The 23,016-nt window shown below is 35.7% G+C and overlaps 1 protein-coding gene across 7 annotated transcripts; it reads right to left on the bottom strand.

Annotated features, from left to right (window-relative positions):
• Window positions 1–2,955: 2,955 nt before the first annotated feature.
• LOC135125211 (heterogeneous nuclear ribonucleoprotein 27C) lies at window positions 2,956–18,987 on the bottom strand. 7 transcript variants are annotated; one of them, XM_064050622.1, is made up of 8 exons: window positions 18,925–18,987; window positions 14,117–14,320; window positions 13,877–14,067; window positions 13,695–13,777; window positions 13,288–13,642; window positions 13,162–13,236; window positions 8,445–8,687; window positions 2,956–3,315 (listed from the first exon to the last, which is right to left on the bottom strand). In XM_064050622.1, the coding sequence occupies exons 2-8, from the start codon at window positions 14,224–14,226 to the stop codon at window positions 3,221–3,223; spliced, it is 1,152 nt and encodes a 383-aa protein (XP_063906692.1). In that variant the 5' UTR covers window positions 14,227–14,320; window positions 18,925–18,987; the 3' UTR covers window positions 2,956–3,220. The 7 variants fall into 7 exon arrangements, with proteins under 7 accessions (XP_063906692.1, XP_063906688.1, XP_063906687.1 ...); XM_064050618.1 differs by lacking the exon at window positions 18,925–18,987 and adding an exon at window positions 18,801–18,918; XM_064050617.1 differs by lacking the exon at window positions 18,925–18,987 and adding an exon at window positions 18,592–18,782 and having other exon boundaries at window positions 13,171–13,236.
• Between the last annotated feature and the right edge of the window lie 4,029 nt (window positions 18,988–23,016).

Here is a 23,016-nt window from a genome sequence, read left to right as displayed (position 1 = left end):
ATTCTAAATTTTTCAAAAATTCCACGGATCTAGAAACCTCCAAAACAATATGGAAATTTATTTGAACATCAAAAATCCCGAATTTCTTTAGAACCTTGAAAGTTTGGAAATCTAAATGTTCCAGACAATCTAACAGTTCCAGAGATTCATGAGTTTATAGGATTATAAACTCTCCAATTTCTAAAAATTCTACAGGCTCTAGAGCTCGGTCTAGAGATACCATCAGTAAAAATCCAAAAGATTAGGCCCAAAATTTCCGAGGTTCCTGGAATTCACGAAATAACTGATATTCCAGAAATCCTAAACAACTTTGGATCTTTAACGATTATAGAGATTCTGAAATTCCATGGATCTAGAATTGTAATAAAAAAATTTAAAAACCAAAGATTTCAGACTTCTTGAGAACTTTGAAACTTCGGAAATCTAGATTTTCCAGAAATCCAAAAGTTCTAGTCCAGAGATTCATAGATTTCACAGAGATATTTGTGGTCACACTACAAACTGTCCGATTTCTAAAAATTCTACAGGCTCTAGAGATACTCGATACCATAGAGATTCCAAAGATTATAGATATTTTATGATTCTAGTTAGATATTATAGACATCCTAGAGGTTATACATGGATTCTACGAGTTTCATAGAAACTGTAGATTCCAGGAACTTCAGTTTCTAAATTCCTATAGAATTCACGAGATAATTAGTTTTCCAAAAAATCTTAGCAATTTTGGAATTGTAATAATTATTATGCTGATTCCAACAATTCCAAATTTTTCAAAAATTCCACGTATCTAAATAGAAACCTCCATAACAATATGGAAATTTTGAACATCAAGAATTCTGAATTTCTTGAGAACCTTGAACCTTTGGAAATCTAAATCTTCCAGACAATCCAAAAGTTCCAGAGATTCATAGATTTCACAGAGATAGTAGGGACTGTATGTATATTTGTCATCCAATGAACTCCTCAGTTTCTAAAAATTCTACAGGCTCTAGAGCATAATCTATAGATACCATTAGAGAATTACTTAGATGCCATAAAGATCTCAAAGATTAGGTCCAAAACTTCCGAGATTCCTGGAATTCACGAAAGACATTCTCGAAAACTTTAAAGTTCTATAGAATTCCAGGGAATTCAAAGTGTCCAACTAAACCACAGATGCGCAGTATATGAAAAAGGTCCTAAAAGTTCCCTGAGTGGCAAAATGTCTAAAACTTTCGAAATTCCTAAAATTCACGAAATAAATGATATTCTAGAAATCCGAAACAACTTTCGATCTCTAACAATTATAGAGATTGTAAAATTCTATGGATCTAGAAACTTCAAAAATTGTAAGGAAATATTGAAAATCAAAGATTCTGGATTTCTTGATAACTTTGAAACTTTGGAAATCTAAATTTTCCAGAGAATCCAAAAGTTTTAAAGATTCACGGATTTCACAGAGATATTTGTGGTCACACTACAAACTGTCCAATTTTTAAAAATTCTACAGGATCTTGAGACACCAGATACCATAAAGATCCCAAAGATTATAGATATTTTGTGATTCTAGCTGGAGTTTTCAGATAAAGTCCAAAGCTTTCGAGATTCCTGGAATTTGCGAAGTATCTGAGATTGCAGACATCTTCCAGGACTTTGAGACTATAAGAATTATAGAGGTTCCAATATATCTACAGTTTTCAGACATTCCACGGATTTAATGAAAACCCCCATACTAAAATTCCAGAGATTCTTACGTCAGGGATAGTGGAGATCTATATGATTTGTCGCTATCCTGTATATTCTACGACTAGAGGTTATACAGATTTTATGATTCTACTAGAGTTTCATCGAAACTGTAGATTCCAGGGACTTCAATGTTTCTAACTAAGCCTTAAATTCAGTATATTTTTAAGGCCCTAAAAGTTCCCTGAGTGACAAAATGGCTAAAACTTTCTAAATTCCTATAGAATTCACAAAGTAACTGATGTTCCAAAAATCCCTAGCAACTTTGGAATCACCCTAAAGATTATAGAGGTTCCAAGATGTCTAAATTTTTCAGATATTCCACAAATTTAAAAGATTCCAGAAACTCCAAAGATTTAGGTAATGAAAATATAAAAAAAAATCCATAAATTTTTTGCGTCAGAGATAGTGGAGATCTATATGGTTTGTTGCTATCCTGTATATTCTACGACGGGTTCTAGAGAGCCTAGAGTTCCTAAATATAGTAGATACAGAGATCCTAGAGGTTATACAGATTTTATGATTCTACTAGAGTTTAATAGAAACTGTAGATTCCAGGGACTTCAATGTTTCCAACTAAGCTATATTGTATTTTAAAATCCTTAGCACCTTGAGAATTGTAATGATTATGCAGATTCCAACAATTCTAAATTTCTCAAAAAATCCAGATTTACAGACTTCAATAATAAGGAAATTTTGCTTGAGAACCTTGAAACCTATGAATTCTAGACCTTGCAGAAAATCCACAAATCCCAGATATTCAGAAATTTCACAGATTCGTATGTTCAGAGATAATAGAAATTCTAGTTATATCCTGTAGTTATTCCAAGATTGGTACTACAGCGTTTGACAGCTCGCCACGAATTGTCAATTTGACGTTTAAAAATGGAAATAGTCACCAGAATTGAATATAACCTTAGATTATTTCACACTAGGAAGGTAATGTGATATAGATGTCACTAGTTTACCTTATTAGGTTGTATGGAATTTTACAATACATGCAAATAAAAATTAAGTTTAAGGCTGTGTTTAGAGGTAATCACTTTAATGTTCGAAAGTCACTTTCTGAATTTATATTTCGACGTCAAATTTTCAATGACGTTCAGCTTAAGACACAGATAGAACGAAAAATAGCAAAAGGAAGAAAGACTAACAAGTATGAAAAACGACTGTACTGCGCATGCGGCATGCACTTAAGGGTACTTCTACCGCTGTCAAAAAATAACAACGATCTAAAAAATTAATTTTATTCGTCCATATACTGAAATTACACATACAAGATACAAAAAAAAACAACTATCTCAAACAAACCTATCATGTAATATTGACAACTTAACTAATTTTGCATTAATGAATAAAAGCCCAATCGTCGAAGGAAAATTACAGTAAAGCACTTTATCCTCGAACAGCGTGCCTCAAATGTTTTTTTCAAAAAAAAAAATGAAAGAAAATGCTCGACATTTGCTACACAGGAATGTTTATACAATTTATATCAGCATTATCGTCTGTACGGATGGTAGGACTGTGACGGAGCGTTGTACGCCGACCCCCGCTGTGGCCCTCCGGAGTAAGAATCTCCTGATGCGTAATCACCTACGGTAGAATTATTCACAAGTGAACGTTTAGACTTGACACCAGACGATCTATTAAGCAGGACGGTAGGAGTGGGGCTTGTGTTAGGGATTTCATCTGAAAATAAGGAGGTTGGGTGCAAGGGAGCGACAACATGTTCCTTGCCGAAATGCATTTACGCGAATATAGTCTTCCAGGCGGAAAACTATAAAAGTGTAAATTCGGGTATGTACTGTACTGGTGGGAACAGGTGGAGAGAATAAGAGCGTTTGATTTTTTCACTGTTATATTTTTTACTCATTATCGAATAATCAAAGATGATAGGTACAATTCTTTTGTAAGATTCTGTTAAAACTAATAGACATCTTAGTTCAGGCTAAATATACTCAACTACCCCGATACAAATGCACTACTATATATTATATATATATTTATAATATACTCCTTAAACGACACTATTTAACCAGGTCTCGTTTGAAAGTTTGCTTTTTTATTACTTCTTTTTTCTTTAAATAACAATTACTACTACAGTAGACCTCGACAACCTTTACAATACTTAACAGGCTTATTGATCATGAAGATTGCTTGCAACAGGTGAATTACATATCTACGTGTGAGTTGATTTACAGTGGCAGAGGATAACATTAGAGATGGGAACGAGGAAGTTAAAAGAGGGACAGTTACGTCAGTGATAACGGCTTAACTATTAATTAACACGTTCTTCATGAAATAACTAGCGACTTAAGAATTAGAAAACAATTTTACACACTTACAGGTCACACTCATATATTGAATATACAGTTCTTTCCTCTTTTTTTTTATCTTATAGAGAATTGTCGGCTGACATACGATTTTTTTCTATTATTACTTAACTTTAACACAATACAAAATAATATCTTTTGAGCAACAAATCAATGCCTAATTTAAAAAATAGCGAGAACACCTTACATAAAGAACTATTCGGCTAGTAAAACCACATGAGGAATTGCACTATATATAGTAAAGGCCCTAATTATATCTTCTTTCTTTTATTGTATAATAGTTTAAATTTAAAACTTATTCTGTATCTGTACATCAGTCAAATTGTTCTAAATTTTACTCCTCTATTTAAATTTAATATTACACTAACAATTCAATTAACTATCAGCGAAATTGTAATATAAAATACAATTTATAAATAATCTATATATTATTTTGTAGATTTATTTTGTATTCATGTCTAATACTACTTTAAATAATTACTAGTTATCGGCATAAATGTATATTAATATATTCGTGTGTACGATGAACTCTGTTGTGATTACAGGGCGCCCACCCCCAATTCCCCTGAAAAATAACGACAAACAAAAAACGTCACGAGATGTCCGAAAATAACATTAAAACTAAAACGACAGACGAGACCACAAAACCCGATGCTACAAATCCAATCTAATTTACGCCCAAACACCCACCGAAAGAGCCTTTCATCAAACTTAAGTCATTTGTAGTCGCCAAACCCACTCAAACTTATAACAGCCAACTACAAACCCAAAACTTTTCTGCGTTTGCAGTTGGCCATGCAACAGCACGTCACCATAATTCAGTTTAAAATCAAACTATTACAATTATGGCACGACACTGAACACACGTCAACTGCAAACACAAACTATTTTATTCAAAAAACAGCTTTTCAAACGCTATTCTTACTTAAGTCACTGCATACTGCACGTTATTCCCCAATGTATTGTGTTGTAACAAACGAGAGAAGCAGAACTACTTGAAAAGTTGAGATTGGTGCTCGCAACGCTAGCTATATTCGATTTTTGAGACACTATACTATTTCTGGCTTAATTTAAGTCGCTTTTGTTTACTTAAATTTTTCGACAAGCTGCTTCTATCCAGGTTTAGAGAATGTGTCGTGTGTGTGTGTGAGAGAGAGAGAGGGAGATGGTTATCACGTTCTAGTTTGGTGTTAAATTGACTCGAAGTTTTTTTTTCCGAAACAAGTCCCTTGTGTTCAAACGCGGCAGCGTTTCAGGTCCGTTCTAGTGAACTGTGACTTGTGATAGAGCGTCCTCTAGAAAAAGAGATAAATCTCTGATTCTAGAGGCACTACAATCAACAATCTTTGCTTATTTAGAGGTTAGTATGAATCTTTTCCTTGAGTTTTTTTAGAAGTTTTTGGGTAGGACTCTTAGAATTGACCCACCCCTCCCAAAAAATAAGCCCCGACCCGTTGTCGTTGGGTCTACGCCTATTGTCAACAACCCATCGTAGCCCAAACCCGAGTTAAATTCTAACCCGTTTCACCCCACATCCAACTCAACAGGCCAATGACCGCAGGAAGAAGCGCGGGGGTGGTGTGACCCACCCCCGCGACTTGCTAGGTGGGGTCCTCGACACCCGCGGGACCCACGGATGCCGAGGACTAGCCACTAGCTTTCGACGGAACAAAAAACTTCGATTCGTTTATACAAAGTTGGGGAATCGGTTTTTACTCTGGTAAACTTATCTTCAGTTTCCTTATTCGTGTCTTTTTGTCACCATTGTGGGTTGATTGTTGGTAATTGGTTATCTCAGGAAGGTAAAAGATGCGGCAGCTGCCCGCGAGGGGCGGCTGCCACAACCACCCCCTTTAATAAACCACAACCACACGGTTGGTGCTTATTGGTCACTGACTTGCCGCACACTCCCCCCTCCCCTTTGGTCGGTTTCCCGCGCCGCCCCGAAAGATACGGCGGCCGCCCGCCAGCATCGGTCCGTTTTAGAGGCAGCATAGGTGCCTTTCGGGCCGTCCCCGGGAAACCGACACGGGTTCGGACATGTCCGCGCTAACGACACCCGGGCGACTCTCCCGCCTATGCCGGTGCTCCAGGGGCCGCGCGCAGCGCCGACGTCTAAAACCTGCACTGGCGTGCCTGCGGTCCACGCGTCCCCTGGAATACCGGGATCGGCGCGAGCTGGTCCCGCGAGCGTTAGCGAGGGCATGTCCGACGCCCTGGACGCCCTGTAAAGTCTACGCTAGCGCGCCCCAACTTGCAACTCTTGGAATCGAAAAGTGAAGCAACTGTAACGCTCGTGATGGAAATAAGGCAACAAATATCATCAAGTCGGTGTGCTGGGTGTAGACGATTTGGCTTTTTGTAAATTATTTAGAATGTGTCATGTGTATGTACAGTAACTCCCCCACCACAGAAGAAAGGGAATATAATCGTTCTCTTTATTAAGTTACTACTAAGACCTACTTTAAAAGAGCGCTTTATTTTGTTTTACTTTTTTTTTTTGTAAATTCTTTAGTATTGGTCTGCGTTAACCGAGGAATATTATACAATTAAAACTAGAAAACAATATCATTTACGTCTAGGTTGCTATCATCAAACATTGCTTAATGTAGATTGTCACACTCAATAACTTTTCAATAAAAAATAAAAAAAGATTAATAAAAAAACAAAACGAATCAATTATTCAATCAGATAGACACATGAGGCTCAGACAGACAGAATTACTCTACTAAATATAAATCACCATGATTCGTAAGTTACTGCTATAATCTAGTTATCTAGCATATCTGGAGAACCCCCTCCCCCCTCCCTGACAACCCCTAGTTCAAAGTATGTTTTAAAAAAATTCGGTTTTTTAGTCTGCTTTCTAAATAGATCACAACCACTTGAATAATAACCTTAATTTATCAAAGTCTTTCGAATTGCAACTAAAATTATGTGAATAAATAATTTACAACTTGTATCATTATCAATAATAATAGTAAAAAAGCATATAAAAATTAAAATGTACATCAGTTGCGACATATACATACATGACCGGATTCGAGGTGGTGTGCCAATCCTTCCAGATTGCATTGTTAAATTTTGGAAGCGGTGTTCAAATTTACAATCAGTCTGACGGGATGTTCATATCGAGCTGTGAATTCCCAGACACGTGTAAGAGGCTCCATTTTGATATGACGTGTGTGTGTGGAGGTACACAGTACGATATTCGGATTGGCGAATGTTGGTAACGCGATGTTAAAACTAAGGAGTAAAATAGGCATTAAGCATACTACAGAACAGCCAGATCTTACGATAATCCTAGCATCTATTTCTGTGGTTGTGTACTATTGAATCGATATTACTTATTATAAAATTATTAAATAGTGACCTTAACTTACAACAATTATTTAAAATTCCCTATCATTCTTAAATTGGATTAGATTGTCTGCTGGTCAATTTAAATTTAATAACTTAGATAAAATACATTTATTATAGTATAAATATATATACAATACGCCACCTACAATTTGATATTGATTCTTATAACATGAAATATGAGACTAGAGCACGTTCAACTTACAATAAGTAATCAGTTTCTCATACTACTCGTAGGAATACATCATAAATATATACGAAATATGGTTCATTTATCATTACCAACTATTGTAAATGCATTTAACTTAAGTTTAAGACGTTACACCTACTAACTAAGTATGAATCACATTCTTCGTTTATTTTCTCCTTTATAGTAGTATTAAAGATTTCTTAAGAGACGCAACCACGCAGACACTCTAACTTTGAAATAGAGATATGAGGTAAAAATCGAATTTACACTATTTTTAATAATATTATTATTTAATAACAACTTGAGCAGTGCTTAAAATTAGTCAACACTTCTGTCTGTCTGCGGTAGGTTATTCGGTCGAAGTGAGTCAACTCAACTTAAGTCGAGTTTCGTAACGCAACAAGAGCGACCTCTAGCAACAAACCCGCGAAGACGTAAAGGTTGTCGGCCTGCCGTTAGAGGGCGTCTATAAATAAAGAAAACAAAAATGACAAAAGAACCAACAAAAGTGAGCTGCACATCTCATATGTCTGTCTAATCCGAATAATTGATTTTGGCGGGAGTGACCAGTCCGGCTGCTCTCTTCATGTTAATCAAGCCAACACGTTTCCTACTATTACAACACATACCCATCTTGCCGGCCTTGAGCGCGTCCTCCTCCTCCTCCAGCTTGTCGGCGTAGAACGTGGCCTTGACGGCCGCGTTCACGTACAGGCGCACGCCGCCGGAACGGCTGGGGGCGGAGGAGGCGGACGTGCCGCCACCGACGCCGTTGTTGCCGTTATCGAAAGGTTGTCAAGAACTGGGCCACTCTTTAAAATCATTGAAATGTTTAGCACCTGCGTTTGGAGGCTGCGACGAGTATCCGCTCACTTGGCTGCCGCCGTCGCTGCCGTACGAGCGCGGCGGCGCTCCGTAGCCGCCGGCGTCCGCCGCCGACGCGTACGACCCGTAGCCGTAGTTGTAGTCGGAGCCGGGTTTGGAGTTGCCCCCGGACGAGGACATGTTCGGCGGGGCGCTGGGGGTGGCCGGGCCACCGGGACCAGACTGACCGCGAGAGTACATGTCCCCTGCAATGTAGCCTGTTAAAGAGAAAAAACAACGGTTTTGACTGATTCAGGGTGAGGTGGGCGGCGTTCCAAAACAAAATGTGTCAACATAACCACACTTTTAAATGACATTTTAAATTTTATACCATTTTGACACATTTTGATAACGGCACGGCCCCCGTAGTGCTTGCAAGTGTTTGCTTGTTTCTTGGTTTGGAAGCGGTGTGTGTTGTACCGTACGTGACAGAAAACGGATCGACTTACAATATGCATTAAAATTATCTCTAAGTAGAGTCATAAAATGCAGGTGCAAGCCCCATAGTCAAACAATGAAATTTGACAGGAATTTGTTTATTAGACCGTTTCGCTGATATTTTTACCGCAATTAATAACCACCAAAGTCCGTGGTTTTCACTTACAGATAAAATATTTACTGCTTGGCAAATGGAATGTTTAATTATAACGTTACTAAAACCCGTACTTTTAACCACAAATCAGCCACTTTTGCATAGTTCACATTCCCTATAAGCGGACCACAGTAAATTATCGAATGTTATTAATAAACAACACAAATCGTTGAATAAAACTTTCGAGAAACTAAAGTATGTTTGGCAACATAGCTGCGAGTCAGAATTGTTCAGTTTTTTCCAAGGACTCAGAAATGTAATAATTAGTAATATTCGTATAATAACAATAATAAATAGAAAATGCCAATAAGTTGGTATAAAACTAAACTCGTCCATTAAAAATATAATAAACGATAAAAATAGAGTCGGTGCAATTAGTTGAATACCGCCGACAATTCAACAAACGAGTTTTCATTATTTTTTTATTAATCAATAATTAAAATGTCGTGTTTCAACTAGGCAGCAAACCCGCTCGATTTTTCTGAATGTTGATTTTTATATCTGCAAATTTTATTCTTTCCATTACTAGTTAAAAAATTTTGAGCGGGATTTCTCGATTGCTCGTCGATTTTCCCACTGTTCCCTGGTTACGCATTTTCTGGACACGGGAGTAGTGGGGGAAAAGCGGGAAAATGCATCCTCCACAGGATACGCCACAATGTCCGGAAACGCGTCGGTGTGAAGGTGTTGAAATGTTTACATTAATTTAAATAAATAATCCGTAATAAATGCAGACCGTTATTTTTAAATCCACTAAAATTGTACTGATTGAACCGTGGAATTAAACAGGTAAAAGCTGTAAATAGATCTGTTACTGTACTAGTAGCAGGTAGAATCCCGTGGCAGGGACGTACTCGTAAAATTTCAATGTTCACTTCAACTCGTATGTTTTTTTTTTCTAGCAAGGCCATATTTTGTTTTGCTAGTTTTTGCCATTTTTTGCATTTTTTTTATGTTTCAAGATTACGATTTAAATAATTTTTAATGGTTCTTTGTAAAAAGTAAAGAATTTTATTTTAAATGAGAGCCATAACTGAAATTAGTACACTATTTTTGTATACTAATAAAATTTTATGGCTTAATAATGTTGTAATCTATTACTACTGGGTTTTAAGCCTTAAAAAAAACTGTTTTTATTGAATTTCATCAAAAAAAGTGTATTTTTACGAAGTACTGTCGATTTGTAGTTTTTTTGATTTTACAATATTTTGGCTTGAAATTTTTGAAAAATTTTATGCTTTTGAAAATCATCAAGTTTATTTTAAACGAGAAATTAAATACACAAGTCTGTAATCACTTTATAAGTATCTACAAAACAATAATAATAGTTGAATGGTCTTCGAACTTATTCAAAAATTTTTACAAAATTTTGACGAGTTTTCAAAAAAAAAACAGCAAAAAACATCCGAAATCCAAAAATTTTCTTACAAACTTATTAAAATGACAAAACCTTACTGGAGTTTACATGGAAAAAATTAATCAAGAAGAAAATTGTATTTTTTTTTATTTTTACAAAATCGTAAGTTCCTCTGCATTTTTGAAAAGTTTTGTATTTCTTGGAAACTCTGGTTGAATCACAAATTAAACAAATAGATCACAAAACTTTTCTTTAGAATTTGGTCAATAAGAGTTAAACTATTTTTGCAAAATATTGTAATATTTCAAAAATTATAGTTTTGTTTGAGTAAAACAACCAAAATCCAGAATGTTTTTACATTTTTTTTTTATTAACATGACATAGATCTGTACTGGAGTTTAGTTTAGAATAAAAATTGTATTTTTTCATTTTTACAAAATCGTAACTTCCTCGAAAAATTTTGTATTTCTTAAAAACTATCGAATTTGTTTTTGAACCACAAATAAAACAAAACTCAAATCTCAATATAATTTAACCTACAAAGTAAAAACAACACTTACTAAAATCATTTTTTAATTCATCCAAAAATTATGAAAAATTTTAATTAGCGAAAAATTTCGATCAATTTTCTACAAAAAAAAGTTTAGTTTTTGTTATTACTGAGTTTTAAGACTTGAAAATACATTATGTTAAATTTTGTCAAAAAACTGTGTTTTTACAAAATATTGTACTTTTTAAAAACAACCGTTTTTTATAGGAAACTGAAAAAAATCGGGCCATTTTTTTGGAAACTTAATGATATGGCGATAAAACCCCATTCATACAATGAAAACAATAAAATTGTCGCTTTTTTGATTTTACAAAATTTCGACTTGAAATTTTTGATAATTTTGTGCTTTTGAAAATCATTGAGTGTATCTTAAACCACAAATTAAATACCCAAATCTCCAACCATTTCGTAACTACATATATACAAAACAATAATAATAGTGGAATGGTTTTTGAAGTTTTTCAAAAATTTCTGAAATATTTTGACGAATTTTCGAGAAAAAAACAAACAAAATAACTGTTGCTAATCCTGGTTTAATTTTTTTTGTAAAATATGATTGTAGCAGTTTTTTTTTTGTAGAATTTAGTCAATAAACTGTTGCTACTTTTACAAAATATTGTCATACATTTTTGAAAATTATAGTCTTATTAAAAATATCCAAAATCCAAAAATTTTCTTACAAGCTTATTAACATGACATAGATCCGTACTGGAGTTTATGTTGGAAAAATAGAACATTTTTAATGAAAGAATAAAATTGTTTTTTTTTTACAAAATCGTAACTTCCTCTGTATTTTTGGAAAATTCTGTATATCTTCGAAACTATGGAATTTGCTTTGAACCACAAATTAAACAAATATATCTCAATTTTCAATATAATTTCACCTCCAAAATAATAACAATACTTAATAGAATCATTTTTGAATTCATTTCAAAATTATGAAAAATTTTGATTTACTGAAAATTACGATCAACTGTTACGAAAAAAAAAACAACACTAATTTATTTTTTGTTCCTACTGGGTTTTGTAAAGCACAAAATTTTTCAGAAAGCTTAACGGAATGACCATAGAAAAAAATTGTCGCTTTTTTGATTTTACTAAATTTGAACGTAAAAATTTTTGATTTTTGAAAACCATCAAGATTATCTTGAACCAAAAACTAAACAAAAAAATCTCGAATTTCTTCTAACAAAATTTATCCACTAATTAATAACAGTTCACTTTAAATCATTTCAAAACTTCTGGAAAATTTTGACAAATTTTCGAAATTTCTGATTCTTGTTTAAGGTTCTTCTGGGTCAACTGAGTACGAGGCTTTTCTAGTCCTTTCACTTTGGTTAATTTTTAATTATTTTTCAAAATTTTATTTACCAATGTAACATTATCAAATGTGTTACAAAAATATAATACATAAAAATAAATATAAAATTTAAATTAGCGAAATTTTGAGGCGACGTTGTTTTGCAATTGTGATTTTTTCGAAAAAGAAAAACAATTTCTGTATTTATGGAATGATGTAAAACATCATTTCTTTTTTACAAATTTTCATTTTATGCATACTGCAGAGTACATAATGTGTACAGATAAATAAATAATTGTCACATCCAAGTAGGCCCTGACGTTTGCCGCCTCGTCGAAATAGAATTTATATTAAAGTGTCCACCTTGAAGTTTCTTATCAGTTACGGCGAATAGCAAAAACACAAATAACAATTCAGAAAATACTTTTTAAACACTTCAACAACAACTAAATTTTAATAAACGGCAACAATTTCATGCTTAATTTTAATTAGAAAAATACAGTGAAACTTCGAAAGAACGACATTCCGACTTCATAAAATATTGTTCTGCGACACGAAATAAATTTACGCTAAATCAGATAACGTCAGCGATTTTTATTATCTTTTTTATGAACAGAAATTGCATTGTATATTTTAGATAAAACTGATATGATTTTTTTCTAGTACTTCAAAATCGAAAAACATCTAGATGCAGTTTAAACATACTGTAGAATACATAATAATAATCGAAATATCGAAGTAGACCTTGGCGATCAGTAATAATAAGAACCACAGTTCCGTAAAGCGGCAAATATTAGTGAAAATTTCACCGATAAATAGCCAAAAAAAATCGTAGACTTGCACCTGTTTCCCCGAAACCCCCGCCGACTCTGTCACCTACGGCCACCACTTACCTGACGGACCTGTCGAGCCGCTATTCTGTGGCATATTCCAGCTGTTCCAGCTCGTCCCGCTGCCGGCGCTGGGACCTGCGAACGCCCGCTATAACCGCCGCCTCCAAACACCAACCCCCAACTCACCGTACGATCCGTAACCTTGCTGCTGCGGCGGTCCCCCGTAGTTGTTTCCCCACTGCGGCGGCGGCCCTTGCGGCGCTGGCGGCGCGCCCCACCCCTGGTACGAGCCCGGTCCCGACGGCGTGCCGTAGCCGGCGTAGCTCTGCTGCTGCGGAGACGTGCCCCATCCCTGGTAGCTCTGCATCATGTTGGGGCCCATCGGCGCACCGAGGTTCATCGGTGGCCCGCCCATCTGCCCGTTGGGGCCCTGCATCATGCCCATGGGCGCCTGCGGCGGGCCCCAGGCCGACGACGGGTCGGCGCCGCCCATCTTGTTGCCGCCGGAGCCGTCGCGAGGCTCCGCCTTCTTGATCTCCACCTGACAAATCACGGGTGAGTGTTTTTCGAAACGGGGGCGACCGAGGACTTACTTGTTTTCCGTTCAGGTTGACGAAGTGTTCCGCAACGCATCGATCGACGGACTCTTCATCTTCAAAAGATAAGAATCCAAAACCTGGAGGAATTTAAGCAAGTTTTTAGAACTGATGTCACGGAAGAAAGGTGAAAATAACACAGGTCCCACATTGGAGCCTTATATATGGGTTATACTAACCTCTTGATTTCTTCTTCTCTTGGTCATACATGATGACAACTTCCATAACTTTTCCAAACCGAGTGAAGAATGTCCTCAGATCGGTTTCGGTCACGTTGGAGGGTAGTCCTCCTAAAAATACCTTAGGATAACCTCCGCCCTTTTTGGGCTTTTGTAGTGTCCTCGGATTACATGGTTTTGGATCGATAGTTCTGAAAATGGGCATCATTTACACGTTTAAGAGAAACCTTCTCATTTCACCTTCCGTCTAGTGTATGTGGGCCATTTTGTAGTACTGAGTTAACATTGGCTGGATCTGAAAATGTAACGAAACCAAATCCTCTAGAACGGCCAGATTCTGCATTCTTCATTACAACGCAATCGATGACTTCGCCATATCTAGAGAAAAAGCGTTGAAGATTGTCCTGGGTTGTCTCCCAAGACAAGCCCCCTACAAAAAGCTTGCTGCAAGAGAAAAAAACAAGTTGAAAATAGTCGCTTTCGCCTCGATCAACCCGAGATGGACGTGACGAGGTCAAGATGCCACGAAAAATTTGCTATTAATAACTAGCAAATCACTTTTTTCTATTTTAAATGGTCGCACATAAATCCCGTGCCAGCGACGAAATAGTTGTACAACTCCACTTAAACGGCTTTAGCTTTAAAATAGCCCGATTTTCTCTCAATATTTTCATTTATCCTACGCACATTCCGCCGTGGAACGCCGATTGCAATGGAAAGTTATTCCTGGATTCGCAAACAGAAAATTACAAGCGAAAACTTGTTTAGGATTAATTCAAACAAAACGGGATCAATGTAGTCGCCCTTCGCATCGAAAAGTAACCAGTTACCAAGCGGCATTTTTTTTTAGATAAAAACTTGATAAGCATATGTAGTTTCACCTATGAGATTATAATTTCTCCGGTGAAAGTCATTTCATACAAAGAAATAATTACTAACGATTTGAGTGGCGAGTTTATAACACCAATTTGACTGCATTGCAAAATATTCATACGAAATATTTATAAAGGTTGACGGTAAAGTCGAACTATGAAACTTCAACAACAACAATTAATACAAATAAATGCAAAAAAACACATACCCTTCTATTCGCAGCAGATTCTACTTCTCTTTCACTTTTATGGCTGGCAATCATTTTCTCGAAATTGTCTACGTGTGAATGCACCAAAAACAAGTCTTTGTTTCTACTCTAATTTCTATAGCTGCGATTTTTTAGCAGTCGTCGCAGATGATAAGATAAGATAACTTATTTTTACCATTTTGTTTAATTTAAAAGATAAGGTCACGCATTACACAAGGATTCGTGTGAAAATTGTGAAATTTATTTTTTGTCAAAATCATATTTCACGACGTTTCTTCATATAATATTAATGTGACGCAGATTATGCAGGGTTCAATTAGCATGCGACATGAAAGAGCCACGGAGCTAATTATAGACGAAATTATCTCACCAGTTATTAGGTCAGAAACAAAAATACTGGCATTGACGCGATCTTGACTTTATCTCGACTTCAAAAAATCGTTAAAATCGGTCGCGTTTCAGTATTTTTTTCAAGTGACGAAATCTGATAACATCTGCATTAAAACTCGGATTATAATATCCAACATAAATTTTCCACTTAATATAATAGTCATTAACTGTGTATAATAAGCCATAAAACTTGCACATGTAAACAAACATCCGCTTAAATAAAAGTCAGCGCTCTATTCTTAAACCCGAAATTCGGCTCGTGTGAAAATAACAAAAACTGACGTTAATTAATTTTTACGGTGAAACTCTCTAGTTTGTTTCTTGTATCTGACAATTTCAAAACAATTACGACTATCCAAACACTAAAACAACAAATATTTATGAAGTTCCGACTACACGGACAAAATTGTCGTCTATTGTTCGTAATGAGCTATAAATTTGTACAGCGGAAGCAAACATCTCGTGTTTATACAAAGATCAACGACTGGGCGAAATGGGTACAAAAAAGCCGAATAAAACACGATATTTTAATTTTTCGCCGTGCTCCAGAGGAAGTGGTCAATAATACGTATGAAAATAAAAACTGTCATACTTATGTCTAACGTAGCATTAACGTTACATAATTGTCTGTTAGACACACTTGACTGGATAATAATTTCCTTGTAAAATATAATAGCGCAATAATTATACCAAAAATGGACATCTTTAACTGCATTGAAGACGTGGTAAAAAAGTTTTTAAATTTTTCAAGTAATACGCATTCATGCCGTATTCGAGATGACGTCATGAAGTTTCCGGAGGGGGCAATAAAAATGAAATTTAGTTAATAGTGTGCCTTGATTTTTGGAAAAACGGCAGCCAAATTTTGATATGTAAATATATTATAATTTGCCCTCTGGTCGTAAGTGATGAACAACTGCACAACCGCTACTTTCAAGCCATCTTGCTAATGAGCAATAATTACTCTTGAAAATACAGTTGTTATAAATAACCAGCTATTACGTTGCGGAGAATGTTACATTCGAGTAATCCCATCCAAAATTTCGAAAACAAATCCCTATTAAACGTTAGTAATAACAGTACTGTATTCTCGAAATTTTGGGAAAATCGGATGAAGCGTTTCGATTTGATCAATTAAAAAAAATGCGGCCTGGCATTGATCCACGGACCTCTTATCTGCGAAGACTAGACTATTAAACGAGGCAACAATTATAATAGTAATAAAAAAATCAAGGCAGATTCATACACCACAAGTACAGGATATGTTATTTTATAAAATTTACATAGCCTATACTAAAAAAACACTACGGGGACGTCATCGTTAAAATAAAATATATTTGCCAAAATCAATCTTATCTTAGCAGCTACTAGCCCCGCCCACCCACCCTCTCTTTTCTTAAGGGATATGTCATCTGCCAAAATCAGTCTTATTTTAGAAGCTAGTTATATGCTTCACTTTAATGAACAAAAATACTCATATTTTGCACGCTTTAGATACGGTTTATTCAGCAAAATTCTGAAATGACGTCATCCAGTTTTGAGGGGACAAACAGTTTCAAAATTAAATTGTAAAATGTTGGCATGCAATTTGGATTTTTTTTTTTCAAGAATTTGGTCTGATTCTTCAACCACAAGCGTAGAATTTATTTTATAAATTTAAACAAGATTTACTTAGATAAATTTGTAAAAAATCTTATTTTCAGTAAAAATATATACAAGGGATTGTATTGATTTTTTTGAGTCACTCTATATCAGTAATTCTAAAAAATATGAATGCATTAATTTATAAACCACAAGTTGAACGTTTTAGAAACGATGTGTTTTAGTGAATTTTATTTTTTGTGAGAACCCCTATAAGTGAAATAAACATACATATATGTAATTTTAAATCGAATCACTCAGTAATTTTTTGAGACACCTGTATAAGCAATTCTAAAAAACTCATGAGTATAGACTCATCCACATTTTTGATGGCATTTATTTGGCAAAATTTTGAGATGACGTCATCAATTTTTGACTAAAAATTTGCCGTGCTTACAAAAACTTTAAAACGTCTACAAAATTTCAGAGTATTCGGTTTTGCAGTTTCAAAATTAAATTGCAAAATATTGTACAATTTTGATTTTTTTTTTTTTTTCAAAAATCTGGATGTCTGGATTCATAAACTACACGTGCAGGGCTATACAATTTAAAACCCATTTACTATGTACCATTTACATGAAATTCATAATACCCATATAGAATTTTATAACAATCGGTCCGGTAGTTTCCGAAAAATTCACATGAACTTCAAAACTTCCATCAGTCACACTAGATGACTAAAGGAACAGAAAATTCTCAAACTATATTTTTTCTAATTTGCACAAAACTGATGCGTTGTGATAAAATAGTCCAACAATAAAAATTTTCGTCAAAAATCATTATGAAGAATTACGATGATTTTCTTAAGAACATTAAGACGAAAACAAATTAAAATTGCTGGTGAGCAAATACATAGACATAGGGATCATGAAACGTCGAAAAATATGTGCACATGGTGGACCACATTTACAAAACAAAATTTCAAATGTGAGGTTATAAACAGGTTTCTGTGATGCGAGACGTATTCAATGCAATAATGTGATACACCCTGTATATTCAAGTTCCTATCACGATTTCAAAATGTTTGTGATAAGAAGTTCAAATAATGAATCACTGAAAAAATTGAGTTAGTGAAAGTCGTCTAAAGCGTTTTTTTAGTTCTACAACAAAAATATTCCGAAATGAATGCATGCATTTAATTTGTCACGTAAAAAAAATTTCTCCCCCTAGCTCCGACCCTGATCCGAGTCCATAAACTTGTAGCGAAAACAAACATCCGATGTTTACACAAGATCAAAGGCACGCAAAATCGCTCCCGAAACAACTCAATTCCGCCCCCCTTACCCGCGAAAACCTAAAAACAACGTTTTAATCGTGCCGTCGAAAATCGTCAATGCGTCAAGTTTCCGCACACCTGCCTTAACGGTTCCATGGAAGTCGGCACCATTTGCCCATTTCGTGGACCCATCGCCCGAAATCGTACCAACGATGACGCATTGATTCCGTTCGCGGCGTGTTCGCACCGATAATTTCTAGGTTATAAATACGGCGTAACGGCGTTCCGCCGGAGGTTCGCGGCACCGCCGCCCCCGGCGCCTGCCGTGGCACGCGACCCACATCGGTCCGGTCAACGGCCGGGGGCGGCGTCGCGGCCTCTGCGTACCCTTTCTCGTCGCCGTCCACCATCTCGGGCACCCTCAACATTCTCATGGGGGCGGTTGCGGCGGCACACTTCACACAACAAACACCCAACAGACAACAGCACAATGGCAGCTGCACGACTTCCGTCAGTGTGGCCGAGTACGAACGTGATTTAGGCGCCACCGCCGCACGCCGCCACGCACAACTGATAAGGAAATTGATGATACGTACCCGTACTCGTATTCTTCCATTACGAACTTATGACTTCTTACACTAAACTTAAAATTAATTTAAATCTAACGTTAAGAACTATCCTAATTAACAACTACGATAGGAATACACACACATGACGTACCGTCAATGTAGGGGAGTTAGAAACCATCTTGGAAGGGGGGGATCGGACGAATGCGTCAGAGAGGGCAGCCAATGGGCGCGCGGGACGGCCAAAAGCGGCGCTGTCATGACGGATGCGGCGAAGCGCGCGGGATTTGAAAACGGGAAAGTGCCACGCTTTCACCGAAACAGGTTATGGTTTTGGTGTTTTATTGGTCGCATCTAGATGAATTTCGCAGTCAGACTTATTAACATGTGTAAACTGTTGTTTGGTGCGAATTTCAGTTAGTAACGAAGGTTGCCTAAGTGCGTCTCGGTTGGTCAACATTTAATTCACAATTTCAAAACAACGGTTACAATTGATTAACCAACTTAAAAAGATTCATTTTACACAACAATTTAGTTGAGTGGGTTATTTCGCATGTTCCGTATTAAGATTAATTATTAACTATTATTAATATTATTGATGGTGTATTGTGTGTTGCATATACATCGAAGCCAATTAAATCGCTACACTACAATCTAAAGCACTATATAATAAAGTGCTTTACTACAATCAGTGACGTAGAAGAATCCGAACTTCAAACATAAAATAATAAAATGAATTTTCGTTCCATTTCAATTATTTTAGTTATTTATAAACAGCTATGTAAGTTAACAGTTAAAAAATTAAGCTTACCTCCCATATTTCTCGTGTTAGATGACATTAACGACAAAATGTAGTCCTGTTATCGAACAGATGGAGTGATCCAGTGCAGTTCACGTATGTACCTATCCACAAATGAAAAATTGAAAAACTATCAACTTTAAACACAGATAATACTTATAATGTTGTCAGAAAATATAGATTGTTCTATCTACTTGAAAACCCTAAAATATAGCTATCTTAAAATTATAATACTTTTTTTAAAATCTATGAATCGTTTGTATTTCTGTGCCTTGTAATGAAAAAAATAATAATGTCGTCCATAAATTACGTCTCACAATATGACACAATTCAGAACGCAATTTTTTAATAATAATAACTAATGAAAATATAAGAAAAAAAATGTTTTACTTTTCTACTTTATAAAAAATTAAGGTCGTAAGATACATAGTATTGTATTAAGGTCCATCTGCACCGATTTGTATGAGACAGATATAATTTCTGAGACTACTCGACCGATTGTTGGCAAATTTTACAAGTGTTGGGAATGTCGTGTAGATGGCAATTTTGTAAAATAAACATCCCGTACTTATGGTTTATGAATTCGCCTTTAGTTTTTTGCCTAGAGATCCAAAATTTCACAAAAAAATACTCATTCAAAATACTATCTAATCGACTAAAAAAGTATCGTCAACAGTAATTATGCAATGGGGATTCTAAGACAGTTTGACCTCATTTGGCTTGTACTAGTTATAATCCCCATTACTTTCTCTCAACAGGTCATTGCCTGTCTTAGGTCCCATTACTTCTTGTAGAACAAATTGATCTGTATTAGGTTCATTACTTTTTGGCGAAAAATTTATCCTGTCTTAGGTCTCTTTATTTTTTACAGAACAATTTGACTTGTCTTAGGACCCCTATTACTTTTTGTCGACCAGTTTGAGCTGTTTTGGGATCCACATCATTTTTTGTTGACGAATTGTGCCTATTTTAGGACCCCATTACTTTTTGTCGTACGATTTGACTTGTCTTAGGTTCCATTACTTTTTGTAGAACAATTTGGTCTGCCTTAGTTTCATTACTTTTTGTCGAAAAATTAGAGCTGTCTTAGGACTCCTGTTACATTTTGTCGACTAATGTCAGCTGCCTCAGGACCCCTATCATTTTTTGTTGACGAATTTTTCCTATCTTAGGACCCCCATTACTTTATGTCGTACAATTTAATCTGTCTTAGGTCCTATTATTTTTTGTTGAACAATTTGGCCTGTCTTAGGTTCATTACTTTTTGTCGAAAAATTTGACCTGTTTTAGGACCCCATTACTTTTTATAGAACAATTTGGTTTGTCTTAGGACTCCTATTATTTTTTGTCGACTAATTTCAGCTGCCTCAGGACCCCCTTCATTTTTTGTTGACGAATTTTGCTTATCTTAGGACTCCTATTACTTTTTGTCGTACAATTTGACTTGTCTTAGGTCCCATTACTTTTTGTCGAAAAATTTGCCCTATTTTGTTTTATTACTTTTTATAGAACAATTTGGTTTGTCTTAGGACTCCTATTACTTTTTGTCAACTAATGTCAGCTGCCTCAGGACCTCTATCATTTTTTGTTGACGAATTTGGCCTCTCTTAGGACCCCCATTATGTCTTGTAGAACATTCCGAGCTGTCTTAGGACCCCCATCATTTTTTGTTGACGAATTTTGCCTATCTTAGGACCCAATCCATTACTTTTTGTCGACAATTTGGCGTGTCTTAGGTCCCATTACTTATTGTAGAACAATTTGGCCTGTCTTAAGTTCATTACTTTTTGTCGAAAAATTTGACCTGTTTTAAGACCCCGTTACTTTTTATAGAACAATTTGACTTGTCTTAGGACCCCTACTACTTTTTGTCGACTAATTTGAGCTGTCTGTCTCAGGACTTCCATCATTTTTTATTGACGAATTTAGGACCCTCCTTACTTTTTGTCGAACAATTTCACCTGTCTTAAGTCCGATTACTTTTTGTAGAACAATTTGGTCTGCCTTAGTTTAATTATTTTTTATAGAACAATTTGGTTTGTCTTAGGACCCTTGGTACTTTTTATCGACTAATGTCAGCTACCTTAGGACCCCTATCATTTTTTGTTGACGAATTTGGCCTCTCTTAGGACCCCCATTATATCTTGTAGAACATTCCGAGCTGTCTTAGGACCCCCATCATTTTTTCTTGACGAATTTTGCCTATCTTAGAACCCCCTCCATTACTTTTTGTCGTACAATTTGGCCTGTCTTAAGTTCATTACTTTTTGTCAAAAAATTTGACCTGTTTTAGGACCCCGTTACTTTTTTTAGAACAATTTGACTTGTCTTACTTTTTGTCGACTAATTTGAGCTGTCTGTCTCAGGACTTCCATCATTTTTTATTGACGAATTTAGGACCTTCACTACTTTTTGTCGAACAATTTCACTTGTCTTAAGTCCCATTACTTTTTGTAGAACAATTTGGTCTGCCTTAGTTTAATTATTTTTTATAGAACAATTTGGTTTGTCTTAGGACTCCTATTACTTTTTGTCGACTAATGTCAGCTGCCTCAGGACCCCTATCATTTTTTGTTGACGAATTTGGCCTCTCTTAGGACCCCCATTATGTCTTCTAGAACATTCCGAGCTGTCTTAGGACCCCCATCATTTTTTGTTGACGAATTTTGCCTATCTTAAGACCCTCCCATTACTTTTTGTCGCACAATTTGGCCTGTCTTAGATCCCATTACTTATTGTACAATTTGGCCTGTCTTAAGTTCATTACTTTTTGTCGAAAAATTTGACCTGTTTTAGGACCCCGTTACTTTTTATAGAACAATTTGACTTGTCTTAGGACCCCTATTACTTTTTATCGACTAATTTGAGCTGTCTGTCTCAGGACTTCCATCATTTTTTATTGACGAATTTAGGACCCTCATTACTTTTTGTCGAACAATGTCACCTGTCTTAAGTCCCATTACTTTTTGTAGAACAATTTGGTCTGCCTTAGTTTAATTATTTTTTATAGAACAATTTGGTTTGTCTCAGGACTCCTATTACTTTTTGTCAACTAATGTCAGCTGCCTCAGAACCTCTATCATTTTTTGTTGACGAATTTGGCCTCTCTTAGGACCCCCATTATGTCTTGTAGAACATTCCGAGCTGTCTTAGGACCCCCATCATTTTTTGTTGACGAATTTTGCCTATCTTAGGACCCAATCCATTACTTTTTGTCGACAATTTGGCGTGTCTTAGGTCCCATTACTTATTGTAGAACAATTTGGCCTGTCTTAAGTTCATTACTTTTTGTCGAAAAATTTGACCTGTTTTAAGACCCCGTTACTTTTTATAGAACAATTTGACTTGTCTTAGGACCCCTACTACTTTTTGTCGACTAATTTGAGCTGTCTGTCTCAGGACTTCCATCATTTTTTATTGACGAATTTAGGACCCTCCTTACTTTTT

The sequence above is a fragment of the Zophobas morio genome, unplaced genomic scaffold (assembly GCF_036711695.1).
Source record: "Zophobas morio isolate AGI-343-1 ecotype UQ-CSIRO unplaced genomic scaffold, CSIRO_AGI_Zmor_V1 ptg000008l, whole genome shotgun sequence".
Lineage (NCBI taxonomy): Eukaryota > Metazoa > Arthropoda > Insecta > Coleoptera > Tenebrionidae > Zophobas > Zophobas morio.
This window is presented reverse-complemented; position numbering and strand designations above follow the sequence as displayed.